The 21,909-nt window shown below is 35.7% G+C and overlaps 2 protein-coding genes across 9 annotated transcripts in view; one reads left to right on the forward strand and one right to left on the reverse strand.

Annotated features, from left to right (window-relative positions):
* The window catches only part of LOC145307484 (uncharacterized), a 48,564-nt gene that overhangs the window by 2,477 nt on the left and 24,178 nt on the right, over positions 1-21,909 (reverse strand). For 5 of the 8 annotated variants that reach the window (XR_013875497.1, XR_013875498.1, XR_013875500.1 and 2 more), the window contains exons 14-30: positions 18,382-18,496; positions 16,317-16,400; positions 15,729-15,820; positions 14,780-14,820; positions 13,671-13,710; positions 12,685-12,765; positions 11,786-11,878; positions 10,978-11,052; positions 8,072-8,180; positions 7,601-7,634; positions 6,731-6,803; positions 5,318-5,366; positions 3,862-3,962; positions 2,852-2,911; positions 1,148-1,215; positions 601-731; positions 228-269 (exon numbers count right to left, since the gene is read on the reverse strand). Coding sequence is in view for 2 of the 8 variants with exons in the window: in XM_080149935.1 (XP_080006061.1) it covers positions 626-731; positions 1,148-1,215; positions 2,852-2,911; positions 3,862-3,962; positions 5,318-5,366; positions 6,731-6,803; positions 7,601-7,634; positions 8,072-8,180; positions 10,978-11,052; positions 11,786-11,878; positions 12,685-12,765; positions 13,671-13,710; positions 14,780-14,820; positions 15,729-15,820; positions 16,317-16,400; positions 18,382-18,496 (1,221 nt within the window). In the remaining 6 variants the exon portion in view is untranslated. Of the gene's footprint in view, positions 1-227; positions 270-333; positions 732-1,147; positions 1,216-2,851; positions 2,912-3,861; positions 3,963-5,317; positions 5,367-6,730; positions 6,804-7,600; positions 7,635-8,071; positions 8,181-10,977; positions 11,053-11,785; positions 11,879-12,684; positions 12,766-13,670; positions 13,711-14,779; positions 14,821-15,728; positions 15,821-16,316; positions 16,401-18,381; positions 18,497-21,909 lie in introns of those variants that run through there. The other 3 variants (XR_013875496.1, XM_080149935.1, XM_080149936.1) reach the window with 3 other exon arrangements.
* Positions 18,932-20,910, forward strand: LOC145307501 (uncharacterized). Its single transcript, XM_080149957.1, has 3 exons — positions 18,932-19,353; positions 19,511-20,578; positions 20,774-20,910. The coding sequence occupies exon 2, from the start codon at positions 19,514-19,516 to the stop codon at positions 20,549-20,551; it is 1,038 nt and encodes a 345-aa protein (XP_080006083.1). The 5' UTR covers positions 18,932-19,353; positions 19,511-19,513; the 3' UTR covers positions 20,552-20,578; positions 20,774-20,910.

Raw genomic sequence — 21,909 nt, forward strand, 5'->3', positions numbered from 1 at the left:
TTTTTAGGACATATGTAGCACTTACTTTTTTAATTAAAAAAAAGCCTTTTAAAATATTGCTAGAATCCGGTATCCGCGATTTTTTGGTCGGATTCTTGTAAGAATCCGAATCCGGTCCAAAAATTTGACCGATTACCATCTCTAATAGAAACCCACAAAGTTTTTAAGCGAACAAAAAAATTCATAAAGTCTTTGGCAGAAAGATTTATTTATTGTCCATTGTCTACCCCTCTCACTTCTATCAAAGACAATTTAATACTTCATGGTAACTACACAAAAGTTAAGAAAATGGATAGTTCCACAAAAGGGTATCTTATATTGTAAGTTGTAAGTGTCAAAGATCTCAAAAACAGCATCATATAGATTTCCCAGAATTTTTTACTATTTAAAGGCAGGTTTTAAGCTATAAAACTATTAATAGAAGTACCACTAGAACAGAATAGAACACATAAAATCCCTATTAATAGAACTATCCCTAAACTGAAACTAGGGATGGGCCGGATATCCGGTATAAGAAATCAGCCGGATATCCAGTATTCGGATAGTTTCAATATCCGGTATCCGGCCGGATATTGAAAATTGCCGGATATCCGGTCAAACCCTAACTAAAACACTGGCGGATAAATCACGTGTAGATTCCGGCAGCTGCAGCCGCCGCAGCTGTCTTATATATCTTGCCGTCCGGCAGTCCCTCATGTACTTTTCTTATGTGTTTGTTCAGATCTCCTCGCCTTAAAAGAAATAGTTATATATCGCATCGTATTATAGACAGCTTTCCGCGGATAATAAAATAAAAATTTGTAAGATTAGTTACAGATTCCAGAATGGCCCCCCAATTTGCAATATAAATTTAAATAAGAAAAAGTTAAAAAGAATATTGGACAAAGTAGCTTCGGACAAAGTAGCTTCAGGCAAAGTAGCTTCGGACAAAGTAGCTTCAGGACAAAGTAGCCTCCTAAGGAAAGTAGCCTCCACTGTTAATAAAGGTCATGGCCGCAGCGCTCACTTTAATGAATGACGCTCTCCGCAGTGGAGCTTGGGATAAGGGTAGTACTGATATTATGTACGTAACTATTGAGTATCCAAACATACTGAATAATCCCCTTCTTACACAACCGGGGGTATCTAGATGAACTATATTTATTACCTGGGAGCTGTAAATTCACAATGTGAACAAGGATATCTCACTCCATCATGCACAGCGTCTGTATGAACCTACACAATAATACAATGATTGTCTGTCTGTGTGTCAATAGACAGTAATAGAATGATTGTCTGTCTGTCTGTATGTTCAAAGACAGTAATAAAATGATTGTCTGTCTGTCTGTGTGTTTAGACAGTAATAGAATGATTGTCTGTCTGTCTGTGTGTCCATAGACAGCAATAGAATGATTGTCTATCTGTCAGTGTGTCCATAGACAGCAATAGAATGATTGTCTGTCTGTCGGTATGTTCAAAGACAGTAATACAATGATTGTCTGTCTGTCTGTGTGTCCATAGCTAGTAATAAAATGATTGTCTGTAAGTCTGTGTGTCCATAGACAGTAATAAAATGATTGTCTGTATGTCTGTGTGTTTAGACAGTAATAGAATGATTATCTGTCTGTCTGTCTGTGTGTACATAAACAGTAATAGAATGATTGTCTGTTTGTCTGTGTGTCCATAGCTAGTAATAGAATGATTGTCTGTAAGTCTGTGTGTCCATAGACAGTAATAAAATGATTGTCTGTATGTCTGTGTGTCCATAGACAGTAATAGAATAACTGTCTGTTTGTCTGTGTGTTCATAGATAGTAATAGAATGATTGTCAGTCTGTCTGTGTGTCCATAGTCAGTAATAGAATGATTGTCTGTCTTTCTGTGTGTTCATAAGAGAGTTAAAGAATGATTGTCTGTCTGTCTGTGTGTCCATAGACAGTAATAGAAATATTGTCTGTCTGTCTGTGTGTCCATAGACAGTAATAGAATGATTTTCTGTCAACTGTATGTCTATAGACAGTAATAGAATGACTGTCTGTCTGTCTGTATGTCCATAGACTGTAAAAGAATGATTGTCTGTCTGTCTATATGTCCATAGACAGTAATACGATGATTGTCTGTCTGTCTGTATATCTATATACAGTAATAAAAGTATTGCCAGACTGTCTGTGTGTCCATAAACAGTAATAGAATAATTGTCTGTTTGTCGGTATATTTAATAGAATATTTGTATGTCTGTATGTGCATCCATAGACAGTAATAGAATGATTGTCTGTCTGTCTGTGTGTCCATAGACAGTAATAGAATAATTGTCTGTCTGTCTGTATAAACCTACACAGTAATACAATGATTGTCTGTCTGTCTGTATGTCTATAGACACTAGACAGTAATAGAATGATTGTCTGTCTGTAAGTGTGTCCGTCCATAGACAGTAATATGATGATTGTCTTCTGTCTATCCATCTGTGCATGCATCCCTCCATCCATCCATTTTAATCTATTCATCTATCTATCAGTATCCATCTATATATCTATGCCAGCGTTGTGGAGCCGAAGCTGTAATTTTCGGTAAAAAATGACTCCGGCTACGGGTTAGCTAAAAACAGAGATTTTTTTATTAATTTTATTTTGGTTACTCTGTTGTGTCGTGTGCAAACGCCCCTTTTAATTTTTTCAAGTCCATTTTTATCAAAAATTAAACTTTTAAAACCTTCAAGTCAAAAATAGATTTGGCAAAAAAAAATATGTTCAGTTTTTCTTGATTTTGGGTCGGAGCCGGAGCCGCACCAAATTCAAACGGTTCCGCAACGCTGTATCTATCTATATATTTATCCATCCATCTATCTATTAATAATCTATCTATCTATCTCTAACCTTGAGATCACTGGGGTATAAAGCTGTAAAATCACATCTTTCGCACATATACTTGGTTACCTTAAATAATAGTTATTTCTCGCATAGTATTATTAACAGCTTTCCGCGGATATAAAAAATATAAAAAGTAGCCCCGAGATGCCGAAGTTATTAAGGCAACCAAATGAGAGGTCATACTAGATAAAACTTTGGGTACCAAAGTGCGATTTCCATCCCAATGTCCTCTTCCTGAAAAAAAACACAGTGGGAACTGACCCAGTGAGAGAGGGGACATTAGGCTGTTTATTATACTAGTCCTTAAAGTATTATTTAAATTTTTGGGAATAGTCCCTTTCGTAACATTTAAGAGGCGATTTCTTGTATTTTTAAAATGGCTTTTTATAGGTTATTTTTGGTTAGGTTAGGTTATATTGGGTTAGGTGATTGCCCTACGGTGTTAGGTAATTGGCCCCGCAGAGGCTAGAAATAGGAGAAGAGCTACTGTGAAAAATACGAAGAATCGCCCCATAAAGGGACTATTACCAAATTTTTTCTTATTTGTTGGCTTAACAACTTTGGGGACTTTTTATTAATTTTTGATTGGTTGGTGCATTAAGATGAATGTCTAAAAGTTTCAACTACTAATTGTAATATACAGAAAGGAAGAATTTTGTGTATTATCATTAGGAATTTTCAATTTATCGGCCATTGTCTTACCCCTTTAAGATAGAAGTATACTATTTATAATAACCGCGCTGGATTAGAACCGGTTATGTGATACTATCCTTGGAAAATAAGAGAAATTCTTTATGATACCCTAGGATTAGGGTTGGGCCGGATACTGGATATCTGGCTGATTTCTAATGCCTGATATCCGGTATCCGACTGGATATCTAACCAACGCCGGATATCCGGCATTAAAAATCAGCCGGATAATCGGTATCCTGATAGTTTCAATATCCGGTATCCGGCCAGATATTGAAAATGGCCGGATATCCGGCCCAGCCCTACCTAAGATTCCTGGAACTTACCCCTTCCGTATGCGCCTTCTTCTTGTGTCTGGACAGGTAATATTTATGAGGAGTTGAGAAGTCACATTGTTCACATGTATATGTTACACCAAGATGTTTTACTTCCTAATCATCATGGCGGATTGTCAAAATTTGTCAATATTCAATAAATAAGTAGCACCCTCTGACACGACTCAAACAATAAAAATTTGAATTTCATAAAAGTTTCTAAATCCTACACATCTTATCGTTACTGAATTGTTTTTACTATTGGTCCAATTAAGATAGTGTTCGAACACTGTCCTCCTATTGGTCCAATTGACATATTTTTGAATACTGTGCTTCTATTGGTCCATTATAGGTATTGTTCCTACATTGTTTTCTTATTGGTCCAAATTAATTATTGTATCTATACTGTGTTCCTATTGGTCCAATATAGGTATTGTTCCTACTATGATTTCCTATTGTTCCAATAAAAGTAATGATTCTATACTGTGTTCCTTTTGGTCCAAATAAAATATTGTCCCTATACTGTAATCCTATTGGTCCAATTTAAGTATTGTATCTATACTGTGTTCCAATTAGTCCAATTAAAGTAATGTTTATATTCTGTGTTCCCATTGGTCTATTCAAGATATTGTTTCTGTTTTGTAATCCTATTGGTTAACTTTTTTTTGATATTTTCCTACACTGTGTTCCTATTGGTCCAAATAAAATATTGTCCCTATACTGTAATCCTATTGGTCCAATTGAGATATTGTTACTATATTGATTTCCTATTGTTATAATAAAAGTATTGTATCTATACTGTGTTCCTATTGGTCTATCCAAGATAATGTTCCTATTTTGTAATCCTATTGGTCAACTTAAGATATTATTCATGTACTGTTTTTATATTGGTCCAATTAAAGTAATGTTCCTATACTGTTTTCCTAGTGGTCCAATTGAGATACTGTTCTTACATTGTCTTCCTATTGGTACAATTAAGATATTATTCCAACCATTACTGGGTTCCTATTGGTCCAATTGAGATATTGTTTTAATCAACACTGGGTTCCTATTGGTCCAATTGAGATATTGTTCATATATTGTCTTCCTATTGGTCCAATTGAGATATTATTTCAACCAACACTGGGTTCCTATTGGTCCAATTGAGATATTGTTTTAATCAACACTGGGTTCCTATTGGTCCAATTGAGATATTGTTCATATATTGTCTTCCTATTGGTCCAATTGAGATATTGTTCATATATTGTCCTTCTATTGGTCCAATTAAGATATTATTCCTACAATTTGTTCCTATTGGTCCAAATAAAATATTGTCCCTGTACTGTATTCCTATTGGTCCAATAAAATATTATTGCTATACTGTGTTCCCATTGGTCTATTCAAGATATTGTTCATATACTGATTTCATATTTGCCGATCTATTTTTAACAATCCTAGCATAGAATATAAATATCTAAATAATTTTGACATTCCTTATGCTTCTGTAACAATGCCTCGTTAGGGTAAACAGTCTCACACTAAAATAATAATATTAGTAATAATAAAATATTTATACCTTATTTTTACAGGAATCTATAAAAAGGGTTTTCACGCATTTGCATGATAAGTGTTGAAATAGTTAATTCTCGCATCGTATTATAAACAGCTTTCCGCGGATATAGAATGTACAATCATAAGATTAAAACCAGTTTTTATATTCGTAGAACGCTGGATATAGTACGATGCTAGACATAGTTTTTCGTATGGATGAGAACCGGTTCCTATCCACCGGATTCGAATGAATACGACAAACAAATATATTCAGATGTTGAAATTCTAATCTTTCCAGGGATCTTAAGGGATAAGACAATGGACGATGAATTGATAAACATCCTCCATGATGATAACAAAAGGGGGGAGGCGGATGTGCCACTTTTTAAAACCAAAACTAAAAGTCTAAGGAACTCAACTAAAAAAAAGAGTTACAGGCCTGAGATTTTGCATGGCAGTTGCTTTATAGGGTTACAATATGGAACAGTGAAGAAACGGCGGCGCAACCGCCGAAAACCGCCGAGAAATTGCAAAAAAATTCGGCGGAAAACGGCGGTTTTCGGCGGTTGCGCCGCCGTTTCTTCACAGTTCCATATTGTACCCCTATAAAGCAACTGCCATGCAAAATATCAGACCTGTAACTCTTTTTTTAGTTGAGTTCCTTTGTTGACATTTAGTTTTGGTTTCAAAAAGTGGCACATCCGCCTCCCCCCTTAATTCTTCTGTAGATTAACATTATTGGTCCAAAAGTTAGGACACTACCAGTTTGTTACCTACCCACCTACCAAAAAATCATTAAAAATATCAACAGTTTTTGATCTAACCAATAAGACAAAATGACTATAAAAGTTTGGGTACCAGTATAATTTAGAGATTTAATAAGATCAAATTTTTGTTTTCATAAAAATCTTCTAATTCCCCCATAAAAATCCTTAGAAAAATTTACCAATAGGAGAAGATATAAGTTTGGAAAATTGCTGGAAGGGAGGATACATTGATCTGTAAATTCACGGGTACTCAAAGTTTTATAAACCTTTTATCATATTATTTAACTCATAAACTTTGGGTACTTTTAAAGAATTATGATTGGTTGGTTCCAAAGTGTCCTGACTTTTGAACCAATAATTTTAAAATCCATTTTCTTATACCTTAAGACTCCTGGAAAAATATGTAAAATTGACCAATAGGGGTTTAAGGTTTGTTAAATTAAACAAATATTTGAAAAGACCAAAATAGTTATTAACATCCACAGGATCTATGAGAAACTACTCTGTTAAGGAGAAAAATATCGGTCCGGCAGTTAGCGAGATCCTTCGTGACAGACATCCTGTAACTTTTATATGTTGATTACCTTATCACATTTGAACTCTAGTGAGCTGTGATTCTTGAGAACGTGCTGCTTTAAAGATGGCGGGTTCCAGGTACTGATATTATATAACAACCATTGAAACTAGAGCTCGTAACCCGCCCAATTTTTGGATCGGATTAGGATTCTTACAAAAATCTGCCCCAAAAAGCGGATTAATCCGTGGATTGCGGATTCTTGTTTTTTTTCGGATTGAGGATTCTAGCAATATTTTTAAAGGTCTCCTTATAAATAAAAAAAAAATTCTAGCCCCTTACAGAACATTTTCTAACCCTTACTTAACCTAACCAAACTAAAATCAGCATGAATACTAATAGATACTGTGAAAATAAAATACAAAAAAAACTGGATGCTACCCACCATTTTACTTGAAGTTAAGATACAGAAAAATATTTTTAATTGCGTCAAAAGTCATAAACATTAACAATCCAAATCCGCAATTTGAATTGCAGATTGCGGATTTTCGGTCCAAAATGGGAACAAAACTTAGACCCTTTTCGGATTTCGGATTGCCAGCCCTAATTTAAACATTACTCATTTCTAATTTTGGATAAATCCACAAACTATTGAAATAAACAGAATAAAACGGTATTCTTGTGATTTATGCTTGCAATCATTTTTCTGAAATGGTAACCTTAGGTCATTACAATCACAGATTAGACACGATCTAGAGAATCTTCCAGCTGTAATGGCTATTAGTAGCGACGCTACTCTATAACTTCAAATGTTCGTCCGTCTATCCGTCCGTAAGTCCGTAACAACTGGGCTACAAAACTTTGGGTACCGGTGAAATTTACAGTTCCATGTGCCCTTCCTCCCTGGTAACTAATAATTATTGAGAATGGTTGTTTTTTCCTGTATGAACATTGATCACAATATAGCATTTCACCTAAACAAATAATAATGTTGTATCGCAGGAATAAGGGTTTGCTTACAAGAGAAATACATCTAGAATAATAATTGGGGGGCAGATAAAAATGTCGTCAATTCTACTAGGTGTTGCCCCCAATGACAGCTGAAAATGACGTATAGGTTTCGTGATTTTTTCCAAATTAATTTCGTTGTTGGTATAAGAAGCTGGTAGTATCGGCTCCGAATCAGAATTTATTTTCCACTATGGCTTCGAAACTCATTAATATCCTGCTTGATTAGAACTAGTTCCCAGCTGTGTAAAAATCATGTATAGCATCATATTACGGACAATTTCTACGACTATTGTAAAGCCGAGAATCGAACCTGTCACCTCTCTGACGACGAGCGAATGCATTACGTTTTAAGTCACGGTCACGGGATAAAAGGGGTAATTGGGGTAATAAAAAACTGTACCTCTGTGTTTTCGCATGTGGTTGACCAAGTTACCCTTGATATGAGTTGCATAGTCACATTCTTCACATTTGTGCATCTTCAGTGGATTCGAGGCCTTTGTATTTTCCTCCTATAATGTGAAAAGTCAATATAAAGTGCTCTCATAGGCACTGCGGTATTCATTTCATCTCCCCAAATTACTTAAATTTTGGCAAAAATAACACAAGTTGCGTCATATCTCTCCCCTTATATTTTTTATATTTGTGAATTTTTGATGGTTTTGAGGGCTTTGTAACTATTTTTCTCCAATAATATAAAAAGTTAACATAGGTGCTCTCATTGACATTGCAGCATTCATTTGATCTCCCCAAATTACTTAAATTTTGGCAAAAATAACATAAGTTGCACCATATCTCTCCCCTTGAATTATATTTGTGCATCTTTAATGGATTTGAGGCCTTTTTATTTTCCTCCTATATTAGAAAAAGTCAATATAAAATGCTATCATTGACATTGCGGTATCCATTTGATCTCACCAAATTACTTAAATTTTGGCAAAAATAACACAAGTTGCGTCATAAACCCCGAACCACTTCATTATGCAATCTACATTTTCCTGGATATTTTGTCTACTGTAGTCCATAAGTGTACAGCTTTACAGTACATTGTTTCTATTTGTTAAAGCAACACGTATGATAAAAGAAAAAGATTCTTTTTAAAGTAAAATGCTTATATTTCAATCAAAATCTATATTTTTATATTTTTTACCGATCCACGTCATTATGCAAATCAAAAGAAAATCAATGAGAAAACGTTTGTTTTGCACTTTTCTCCACTTTTAAAAAATGATTCTGATAAAATAACAATTTTTTAAGGGATTTATGCATTAATTATAATTAAAAACAGTTTCAGATAGATTTTAATGATTTTACTAAATAAGAAATAATTGAAAAAAAGAAATTCTATCCCTATCACTCTAGAGGACAGCTTCTGACCCCCAGTCTTATGGATGAAGCTAAATACATGTTAAAGATAAAAATTACCCTAAAAAGTATACAAAAATGTTTTTTGATGTGTTAAAAAAATCCATTTTAAAATCTTGATTTTGAGGATGATGGCCTTTAAGATGCTCTTACTGGTGGTGAAGGTGAGCTAAATGTTATCTAAGTACATGACCATTACAACAACTTGTATATTAACCTATGTACCATTTTTTGTAGTCATAGCAGCCTCCAGTGGAGCCTCTCGACATGAAATATAACCATTATCTAAAAACTACATTATTTACTTTATGAATTTTAGTAATTAAAATTGCAATTTTTTTCTTTTTTAATATTGCTTGGCTGGAGGCTGCTATGACTACAAAAATTGGACCATAGTTTAATATATAAGTTTTCTTCAAGGGCATGCACTTTGATAACATTTAGCTCACCTTCACCACCAGTAAGAGCATCTTAAAAGCCATCATCCTCAAAATCAAGATTTTAAAATGGATTATTTTAACACATCAAAAAACATTTTTGTATACTTTTCAGGCAATTTTTTATTTTTTACATGTATTTAGCTTCATCCATTAGACTGGGGGTCGGCAGCTGTCCTCTAAAGTGATAGGAATAGAATTTTTTTTTTCAACCTTAAAATCTACCTTAAACTGTTTTTCATTATAATTAATGCATAAATCCCTTAAAAAATTGTTATTTTATCAGAATTAATTTTTAAAAGTGGAGAAAAGGGCAAAACAAACGTTTTCTCATTGATTTTCTTTTGATTTGCATAATGAAGTGGATCGGTAAAAAATACAAAAATATAGATTTTGATTGAAATATAAGCATTTTACTTTAAACAGAATCTTTTTCTTTTATCATACGTGTTGCTTTAACAAATAGAAACAATGTACTATAAAGCTGTACACTTATGGTCTACCGTAGACAAAATATCCAGGAAAATGTAGATTGCATAATGAAGTGGTTCAGGGTTTATATTCTCCCCTTACATTTTTTATATTTGTGAATTTTGGATGGTTTTGAGGGCTTTGTATTTTCCTACTAAATAGATAAATCATTATACTAAAGTAACAGGATGTTTGTGTGTCTATCTGTGTGTCTGTGTGTTTGTTTGTACTGAAGGATCTCGCTAACTGCTGAACCGATCGGGTTCTCCTTAACAGGGTAGATTCTCATATGTCCCGGGAAGGTTTATAACTATTTTGGGGGAGGGTAGCACCACCCTCCCTAGAGAAATTGAATTTTTTAAAATTTCTCAATTTTAGAAAGAGAGTTCAACGAAAAACAAACATCAAACGTAAATTTTTTTTTACTTTTTCTTAAATCTAAAATAAGAAATTGAATTATTAAATTCGACTCTCTCCTCCTCAAATGCCCCTAGAGGCCTCTAGGGGGCGTAGCCTCTAGTTTCAATATAAAGTGCTGGCAATTTTTCTCCCAAAACTACTAAATTTTGGCAAAAATAACAAAAGTTGCGTCACATCTCTCCCCTTAAATTTTTTATATTCGTGTATTTTCAATGGATTTAAGGCCTTTTTAACTATTTTACTCCTATAATATAAAAAGTCAATATAAAGTGCTTTCATTGACATTGCAGCATCTAGAATACTAGTGGCTTCGCCCTTAGCCTCTAAGGGCTTTACCCCAAGAGGTGATCAAACTAAAAATTTTGGCGAAATTCGTAAAAGGACCAAGGAAATCTTCAGAAAAAAAGGATGAAGGAAATCTTCAGCAGAAAAAAAATGGGGGGGGGGGATTTTTTGTTTTTGGGGAGGTTGGGGGGTGTCCCACACCCAAAGAAAATAGCCTAAAATAACCACAGGACCAGTAGGTATATTTCCTGAAGGGTAGAATCCGATCGGTTCAGTGGTTACCGAGATCTTAAGGGACAGACAGAGAGACAACTTTGTATTATGTATTTACCTGATGTGCCCTGTATTTGTGAACTCTGAGATTAACAATAGTTTGAGCAGAGAAGGGACATTCATCACAGTAATACTGAAATATAAACAAGAGCTAACAATTGACAGTAATCAAAATGTAAACAAAAATCAGCTGATTATAAAGCATGGTACAGCTGGTGTGGGATTGCCGCGAAACTCATAATGTCGTCTTCTTGTGTGGAAATAATATTATAAATCAATAATTTAAACAAATATAATTTTGTTACAGACATTACATACAATCTTGAGGTACTCAAAAGGGATAAGACAATGGACGATAATTTGATGTACATCCACTTTTGTGATAAACAAAAATACCCTAAAATTATTAGTTGAAAAGTTTGGATAATACTACATAATCTGAAACTACCTAATCATAATATTTTTATTTGGCAAAAGAATAGGATATCGTGTTTTCAAAACTTTGGGTACCAGTATCATTTACAGTCCAACTTCCCTCTCTCCCCCTCACTGTAGCTCCTCTATAGTCAATTACCTCATACGGGCGAGGTTGCTGTTCATGACACTGTAACGTCATGTCAAATCTCTCCTTTTCTGTCCAAACACCCGAGGTATTAGGTTAATTAACACCCAACAGACAACCAGCTCCTTTTTTGCACGTCCTTTGTCTGTAAGTTTTAACTGTGCATAGTAATGGGTTGGGACTGTTTGGCGTTAAGCCATTGATGTCGCAGCAGTAGGTACCATTTTTAGTGTCTTTACTTACGACGCGGAGTTGAGCCGAGATTCTAACCTATCCACATCGGTTGCAGTTAAAAAAAAGTTACCTTTACATCGCTATGCTTTCGTTCAATATGAAACTTGAGAGTCTGCTTTTGTGAAGCTTTGTAATCACAATACTCGCATGGATACTTTATATGCTAAATACAAAATAACAATGAAGACAACATCCATAAGTAGCAATGCATAAAAAAATAATAAATGGGAATATGGACAAGGAAATTTTAAGAGTGTTTGTTTAAGTCAAAAAGAGAGAAAAAAATCAGAAAATCTTTCTCACATATTTTTATATTCTTTATTATTTACATTTTGTAGCATGATTGGCATACCGACGACGGACAAAGTAAATTATATACTGAGCACTGCTCATTGGTTTAGGGAATCTTCACAAAAAAATCATCCCTCTATCTTTAATAGCAGTAGAGAAAATCTAATTTTCTCCATAGCGCTACGGACTGTCAGAATGACGGACTGACAGACAAAGTAAATTATAGAGTAGCAGACAGACACACGGACATTAACAAATATTAAGTAGCAACTGATTTAGAAGTTTCAACAAAAAGGGGGAGGTAGGTTGTGCTAAAATTCCGTAAAGGTGTGAGTTTTAAGGCTTAAAACAGAAGTAGAACGATAATATTAACTCAATATCTATGTGTATTCCTTATTGAAAAGAACTATACACAAAAAAATTAGTGAAAAATATTTCGAGAATATTATCGTTCTACTACTTAAAACTTAAAACTTAAAACTCACACATTTACGGAATTTTAGCAAACCTACCTCCCCCTTAGTAAAAATATATCCCAAAATTACTTGAATAAAATATGTCTATTATGGACAAACTTAAATTTTAAGACTTTATGATAGAGATGATTTACAGTCAAATGTTCCTTCCTACTCCCTCACATGATGGCAACTCCATTATTCCTTGCCGCAAGGGACTTACCTTATGAACAGCTTCAATATGAAGCTTGAGATTACGTTTGAGTGTTGAGACATGGTCACAGTGCGGGCAGGGATGCGTCAATCCTGTATAACAACATTTACATTGGAATGAAAAGTATTTCTGTCTGTAGCTTAAGATTTCACTAACCACTAGACCGATATTGTTCTATTTAAAGTTAAAGATCATAACTATTTTTAGGAAGGGTATCTACACCCTCCCAATAGAAATTGCCCATAGAAAATAATAAACCAACTTTTGGAGAAAAAAGGAAAGTAAGAAAATTGAAAATGGATCAAAGTTTTTAAGTTTTGGCTTTTTAATACAAAGGGGATCCTTTTGTAACCTATTCAGAGAACTAAAAAAAACAGTGCTGTAACTTTTTTTTTATTAGGTATGTTTTTTCGTGTTTAAGGGTAGGTTATACCTACCCTACCCACCTTTTTCTTCTAAGCAACCCTTAATAAATGAGTAAATACAGTAGTTGACAGAAGGTCAGACTGAAGGATATTAAAAACTTAAGTGGGGGAGTTTTAATGCAACTATCTCGTAATCAGTATGCAAATGGCGCTTAGAATTCCGAATTTTTTTTTTAACCTTGGCATGAGTAATCCTTGGTAGGTCTATCTTCACTAAATTGAACCAAAAACTGGAAAATTAAATGTTAGGTAATGACTTAAGCTTGTTACGGATTTGCCGTGGAAATAACCATAAAATGGGAAAACGAACGTTAGCCGTTAGTTTTCCAACTTTTTGTTCAATTTCGGGAAACTATACCTACCAGGGTGAAGGATTACTCATTCCAAGTTTCATAACGAAATTCGGATTCTAAGTGCCATTTGCGCACTGATTACGAGATGGTTGCATTCCCCCTCCCCCCCCTGTATAACAATCTTGGTCCGTCTGTCTGTCTGTCTGTCAGTAACGCACTACTAGTTAAATTAAACGCTATGTAAATGCAGAAGAAACCATAATAATGTGTAAAATTTTCCTTCGTGTTTTGATTCTCTGTGTTCTTTCAGAAGATTACTGAACATTTTTTATCATTAATATACATCTACTTTGAAACAAGGATGACAGCAACCAAAAATGGTAATACGTACAAATAGATTCAAATAGTATTTGTTACAATCAAGAATAAATTTATTGGCGAAAATAAACATAAAATCTTATTTATTTTGTATGATGACTGACATACCGACAGTCAAAATAAATTTAATTACATACTGGATGCTTAGAACAACGGCAAAAATTATTATGATACATACTGTCATCTCAAAAAGGTTTGAAAAATATAAAAATAGCCAAAAACCTGCTAAAAAGCAGTCTGACCGATGCAGATGTTTTATAGTTGATTATGCTCCTGAATATTGGGAATATTGTCAAAAAAAGTTTTCATATGCGTTAGCCTAAAAAAATTGTGGTTTATTGGTGTTTAAACTTTTTAACCAATCATTTTAAGCTAGACAGGGAGTAATTTTGTTTAACTGTATTCTAAACGGTAATATATCAATTACAGTATGATTTATTTACAAAGGTTTCCAAATTATATTGCCTTCGTTCCCTAGGAAGAGAAAGAAATTTCAAGTTTTGCCATGTGATTAAAATTTGATAGAATATTTGGAATACCCATTATGATTAATATTACGAAAATACGATAATAGTTATTTCTCGCATCGTATTATAAACAGTTTTCCGCGGATATAGAATGTACAATTATAAGAAGGCACGGGCTAAAAAAACTGGTTTTAATCTTGTGATTGTACATTCTCATATTCGTAGAAAGCTGGATATAATACGATGCTAGACATAGTTTTTTTTTGTATGGATGAGAACCGGTTCCTATCCACCGGATTCGAATGAATACGAGAAATAACTATTATCAATGAGGAAAAGACGGGGGGTGGATATCAATTTACTGTCCATTGTCTTATCCCTTAAAATCCCTGGGCTGTGTATTATCCCTCAACACAACATTAGATATCTACTGCATCGTACTATAGACATCTTTCCGCGGATAGTAGTGCTCAAAGCCAGTTCTAATCCAGCGGATGTTAATCGGTTTGGACGCCATACACTATGGATAATTAATGATTTCCTGTGTTTGGTGGTGTAATCACAGTTGTCACAATAGTACATCTGAAAAATTAAAATCAAGGATGACAACATTCACAAGTAACAAAGCTCATAAATAAGTTTGTCTTTCTGAGAGAAAATCTATAAAAAAAACCGCGACCGTGGCTCAAAACGTAGCAGATCCGCTAGTTGTCGGAGAGGTGTTAGGTTAGAATCTCGGCCCGACAACCGTTCCCATAGCTGCTATGTCAGGTGCGCGACATAAATTGTTTGAGTAGGGGTAATGCCTTGGCCGATAAACAGGCGCAACTCATTACCATGCACAGTTAGGACTTATTAGACATAGGTTGTGCAATCAAATGGTTTGTTGTCTGTTGGAAGTTACTTCAACTAATATCCTTTATCCTTGGGTGTTAGATTATCATGCGAATGAAGCTTTGGATTCTCTAGATGATCAGTTAAAAATCAAGGGAGAATACCCCCCCCCCCCCCCCATACGAGGTAATAGGTAATAATAATAGGTATCTTTATGGAAAAGTAACAGGATGACTGTGAGTCTGTCTGTCTGTACGTACCGAAGGATCTAACTAACCCCTGAACCGATATGATTTTCCTTTACATTGTATCTTCTCAAAAAGTAACAGGATCTCTGTCTGTGTGTGTGTATCAAAGGTTTAGGATCTCGCTAACCGCTGAATCGATATCAATTTTCTTTCTTCACGTTCTTAACCCAAACTAACCCCCCCTCCAAACGCTAGACATGCCTGCTTGCTGTCGGGGAGATGTCGTGGTCATACTAAAGACGTTAACAATGGTACCTACTGCTGCATTGTCTGGCATGTGACAATAATAGTGTGAGTAGGGGGAATGTCTTGGCCCATAAACACATTACCATGCAGCATGCACCATGACTTACAGAAAAAGGTTGTTCAATCAAAGGGTTGGTTGTATGTTGGATGTTACTAACTTACCTGATTAGAGTGTTGTCGCAAGACATGTTTCTTATAGCTGTATTTATTTCTAGTGATGTAGCTGCAGTCAGAACACTTGATTTCATCATCAGCTGAGAGGCAACACAAATATCAACTTCATTGATTGATTAAATAGCCAAAGTTTCTTAGGGTTTGGAACTAAATAGCTGGGATCTAAAGGGATAAGACAATGGTCTATAAATTTATGTACATTCCTAATGATGATTCACAATATTATCTCTTCAGTAGATTATAATTATTGGTTGAAACGTTTGAACACCCTACTTAATAAAACATCCAATCAAAATTCAGTAAAAGTCCCTAAAGTTGTTGAGCCGAAGAATAAGAAAACGCTATTATAAAACTTTGGGTAACAGTGTAATAAACAGTGCAATATCCTCTCCTTCCCTGCCTAAGTAAAAATTTAGTAGGTTAATACACTTTTAGCAAGTTTAAGCACATTATGACTTGATCCGCTCTTTTCTAATGTCTTTGTTTTTTAAAAACATTAGAAATTATTACTTAGACATTAGCCTGTTTTTAATTAGGTAGTCTTTAAGTGTAAATGTATAAAAGTTGATATAATTCCTTCGTGGTTAAGTTTATAATGTTTCTTGAGAGAGGTGATGGACTCTGTTGTAAATTTACATTCGTCACACTTATGCTCAACACCTTAATAAAGATAATATTTAGAAGTAGACTTACAGACAGACAGATAGTAAAATAGACATACAGAGAGACATACAAACATACATACAAACAGACAGACAGATAGACAGACATACAGAGGGACGGGCATACAGACAGAGGGACATCCAATTGCCAGAAAAACAAACATAGACAGACAGACAAACAGACAGACATCAGACAGACAGTCAAACAGACATACAGACATGCATACAGACATGAATAAAGACATGCATACAGACATACATACAGACATTCATATACAGTAAGATATACAGACATACAGAAAGACATACAGATAGACAGATAGACAAATAGACATACAGAGAGACATACAACAGACATACAGAAAGACATACAGATAGACGGACATATAGACAGAGGGACATCCAATTGCCAGAAAAACAGACATATAGACAGACAAACAGACAGACATCAGACAGACAGTCAAACAGACATACAGACATACAGACATGCATACATACATGCATAAAGACATGCATACAGACATGCATAGACATACATATACAATAAGATATACAGGCATACAGAAAGACATACAGATAGACAGACAGACAGACAGACATATAGACATCAGGGTTGTCGAATTGGGCACTTTTTTTTATATTGGGCGGCCTAATTGCCCAAAAGGGTTTTGGGCGGGTTTTGGACGCCCAAAAGTGGTTTTGGGCATCCTTTTTGGGCAAATGTCGTAAAAAGCATATAAAAAGGATATAAAATAGCCTAAAACCATACCGAGGCTTATTATTAGAAATAAAATAGCCTAAAACCATCTCAGGACCTATAAAAGCTCCACTGGAAAGGAGAACCATATCGGTTCAGCAGTTAGTGAAATCCTTCTCTAGATACAAAAAAAGCTTACTAATTTATATAGTTAACTAGCGGCTACGGCCCTAGAGGCCTCTAGGGGCTCTTGAGGAGGGGAGGGTCAAATTTAATTACCCAATTATTAGGTATATTAGATTTGAAAAGAAAAAATTTTAAAAAAATTTGGTGGGGAATGATTTTTTTTTTTTGGAGTGGGGGGGGGTGATTTCCTCCCCCCATTTATATTTTTAGTTAAAAAAATTTTTTTTATTTTTGGGGGAGAATTGTTTAATTTTTAGAGGTTTTTTGAGATTTTCTCAGGCTAGGAACCAGCTATTTATATATAGACAAAAGTTTCTAATTCTACTTCTCAAGGCCTTTTCAGGCAGCACCATAAAGCCATAGTTGAGTTCTGATGCAATTAATTTTTAAACCCCATAATTATGCATAAGGGAGGCCTAAAAATTTCAAAGTAGTTCAAATTTATACACAAGTGTTTAACCAAAATGCAAATGAATACAACTGCAATACTTGAATTTAAAAAAAGTTGAATAAAAAAAATCCCCTTGCCTTGATATCTATACTAAAGTCAACACAACATGCATGTATAAACCTACCAGCATGTTTCTCTTGGTGTATATTAAGATTAAGCTTGCTAGAACATGTGTAGTCACACTGTGCACATGAGAATACTATAGTCAACACAACATGTATAAACCTACCAGTTTCTCTTGGTGTATATTAAGGTTAAGCTTGCTAGAACAAGTGTAATCACACTGTGCACATGAGAATACTATAGTCAACACAACATGTATTAACCTACCAGCATGTTTCTCTTGGTGTATATTAAGGTTAAGCTTGCTAGAACATGTGTAGTCACACTGTGCACATGAGAATACTATAGTCAACACAACATGTATAAACCTACCAGCATGTTTCTCTTGGTGTATATTAAGATTAAGCTTGCTAGAACATGTGTAGTCACACTGTGCACATGAGAATACTATAGTCAACACAACATGTATAAACCTACCAGCATGTTTCTCTTGGTGTATATTAAGATTAAGCTTGCTAGAACATGTGTAGTCACACTGTGCACATGAGAATACTATAGTCAACACAACATGTATAAACCTACCAGCATGTTTCTCTTGGTGTATATTAAGGTTAAGCTTGCTAGAACAAGTGTAATCACACTGTGCACATGAGAATACTGTATCTCCAGAACCTCGCTTCATCTTTCTTTTTGTTCCCTGCAAATAAAGATACAAACGTTATATAATATAAATCTAAGCCTCCCTAACTCTGCCTATAGCCTTGTTTGCGGTGCCCTAACACTGTACCCAATATAACCAGCAAGGCCACCACCAAAAAAGTAATGATACTGAACAAAAATCATCTTTTAGGGCTTATCCTCCCTAACCCTGCCTGGAAGTCTTTAATGCAAGTTTTACATGATAAATGTTGTTTTTATGGTGCCCTAACCCTGTACCTAATATAAACTAACCCAACCTGACCTGATGTATTAAACAAATCCATCCCTCCCCCCCCCCCCTTTTTAAATCCATAGAACAATTCTAACTAGAGTAGGCAATTGTAGTAATCAGATCTTAACTTAGAATCTGTTGATATGAACCAGCCAGATGATGATACCTGGAGGGATAGACCACCCAAGATTACATCAACCATAAAGAGGAAACATGCAAGATCAAAGCTTGAAGATTGTTTCCAAACTATGAAGTTAAAGTGGATGCTCCTTCAAAGAAGAAGGCTGCTATTATAATATGTGACTTAATTTATGTTCATTTGCTTGGATCTGTGCCAATTTAGTGAGCAGTTTATGCATTTAATTAGCAGCTAAAGTTCAAAGCTATATTTGAGTGAAAGGTCTTTATTGAGATATTTTAAAGTGGATTAAAGGCCTATTTTATCCAAACCATTATTGTACAGATTTTATACACCTATTTTATACTATTTATGTAAGGCCAGATGTGGTCATAACACCTTTTTATATAATTCATGATTATTAATGTTGGCATTTTATTTCCAGATCCTAATAGTAAATGACCTAAAATTAACTTGCACCATTGTAATAAGCAGTTAATTAGAGGTATGTGTTTATTTATTTAAAAAGATATGTCTTGAATATAAATGTCTTACTATTAATATGAAATTATTGAAAACTTTCTCCCTGGTTGTCTCTGGTCAAGTAAAGAAGGGGAAGCTAAACATATACAAGTTAAATATGAACAATACCTTTCTTTTAGTTAATGAGTAAGAGACGAGCTGACCATTCCCCCAGGAGGCGATACTCTGGTGATGAGATCCCAGATGTGCAGGCAGCCCACCTTGGTGAGGTAGGGAACCGAGATGCCCCTGGGGAAGATGATGAAGTTATCTATGAGGGAGAGAGGAGAGTTGTAGAGAGGAGTGTGGATAGTTCTGCCGACAATGATGATGCTGACAGCGAGGTACAAGTTGTTGATGCGTCTGATGTAGGAGATCCTACTCCTGCTCAGTTGTCAGCTTCTGTTGTGAAAGTCAACAAGAAAGTCAACGGACAGACGGCGGAGAAAGGAAGACTGACTGCTGAGAGACAGCGTCTAGAGGCTGAGCTGAGAGTGTTGCCAGGTGTCCTCAGGGAACAGGAGGAAGCTGCTGTGGAGGCTAGAGTTGCCAGAAAGCAAAGGTTTAATGTTGAACGCGGGAAGACTGAGACCTGGTGGAAACGGCGGTGTGAAGTATTAGCACGCCATTATTTTGCCCAGTATAAGGTGGCTGAAACCCTGGGTAAAGATCTGCAGGCTGCTCAGGAGCTTTTGACTGGTCACAAGAATACATTGCTGTTCGGGTTGAGTGACAAGTTTTTCTCCGAGAGGTTCAAGAATCTGCATGAGTGCCGGGAGCGCTTATTGACCTGCAGCACGGAGGAAAGGAGAGTGGGTGACTGTTTGATCCACTTCGAGTTGTTACGTGCAGAGGTTAGAACTCTGGCCAACTGTATTGAGTCCCTGCAGGTTCGAATCCTGGAGTTGAAGGTGGCCAGCCTGTCCAAGAGGCGTGATACTGAGTTGAGTGAGGCTCAGAGGCTCAAGTCCAGGTTAGACGCTTTGGGTCCATTCCCTAACCCTGATGATACTGGTTCAGACATATTTGAGGTGTCTGTTGATACTTCTGTAGACTCTGAAGAAGATGCTTCTGAAGGGACAGAGTGTGAGGATGAGCGTGATTACTCAAGCGATAACCATGGTGGACTAGTCCCTGGTGACCATCCAGATATTCCCTCTACAAGCAGAGGAAGTCCGTAGGCCAAATATTCTGCCTAGGAGCAAAATGTAAGTAGTTTAATCATATAATTATTATTTGTATTGATATAAGCCAATTTGTCTAAATAATGATTATTGTAAAGGATCTGGGAATTAAATTTTGTACTTTGCTACTTATGGATGTTGTCATCCTTGTTTGAGAAAATACTTTGAGACCATTTTTAATTTAAAATCTTTATTTAAATTAATAGCTATTTTTTGTAGGTTTTAACCTGTAATTCAAGCCACAAATAAGAAACCTAAGAAATAGTAAATCTCAAGTCATAAATCAATGCCAAATATATATAAAGAAATATTTATGAAACTAAGAGCTTAATTTTGTGCTTATTACCGAGTAAAAAATATGTTTCAGAAGAATAGTGAAAAAGTCAAAATGCGAGTTGACTAGGCCAAAGAAATTTTAAGGCTTCCTTGAAAGGTAAAAATTTATAGACTCGCACAGTTAAAACATTTATGCAAAGACAATCAAAGTGCATGGGCCGCAAAAGAATTAGATCACCCAGCACTTCGCCTTTAGTGGGCTACAAAAGATCCAAGTCACAATCTTATGAAGCTGTCACCACAAAAGGCAAAGCTACAACAAGATCGGCGAGTTTATCCGCCGATAGACAAACAGTGAGAGTATCTGTTGAAGATACTTTAACAAGTGAGGAAACGTTGTCCTATGACAACACATTAGAACCATTAATCGGTCTAAGAAGTTATATTAGTGACTTAGAAAGATATATAAACAGTGACAAAGTGTTATTTGGTGAACTTACAGATTATAGTTGTGTCACAACCGGCGCAGGGAAGCCATTACTTAGCAGCACCAGAGAGTCCTTGATTGATGAATTTGATGATTGTGACGAGCATATTGAAGATACTACAGCCATCAAAATAATTGTGAATAGTGCATCTGAATCTGAGAGTAGTGAGGTATTTAGCCAAGCCCTTGATGATACTATATTTGTCAGCAGAACCAGCAGTCCCCTTTGTCCAGTAAACGGTCCACCGCCGCCAACCGCCGCAAGCCAGCCGGGACCGCCAACCGCCGCCGCCATTTTGTTGCCGCCGCCTGTTGAACCGAACCCGTTGTGCCCGGCAGCCGCCGCCGCGTTACCGCCGCCGCTGTCTGCCGTTGCCGCCGTTTTGGTGTGCCCGCCGACCGCCGACTCTGAACTGCCGCCGCCGCGAGATAACACTGTGCCACCCGTAAAGCCTAGGACAATCTTCACACCCACACCCAGCCCCCGCCCTGCAAGTTCGCAGACAGATAATAGCCTGGATAAAAGTGTTGAGATTGTGTTACCCCCCTCGTCAGAAAATAGCCTGTGGGAACCAGTTGCAGCCACAGACAA

This window comes from Acartia tonsa, chromosome 15, assembly GCF_053477335.1.
Source record: "Acartia tonsa isolate MP-2025a chromosome 15, ASM5347733v1, whole genome shotgun sequence".
NCBI lineage: Eukaryota > Metazoa > Arthropoda > Copepoda > Calanoida > Acartiidae > Acartia > Acartia tonsa.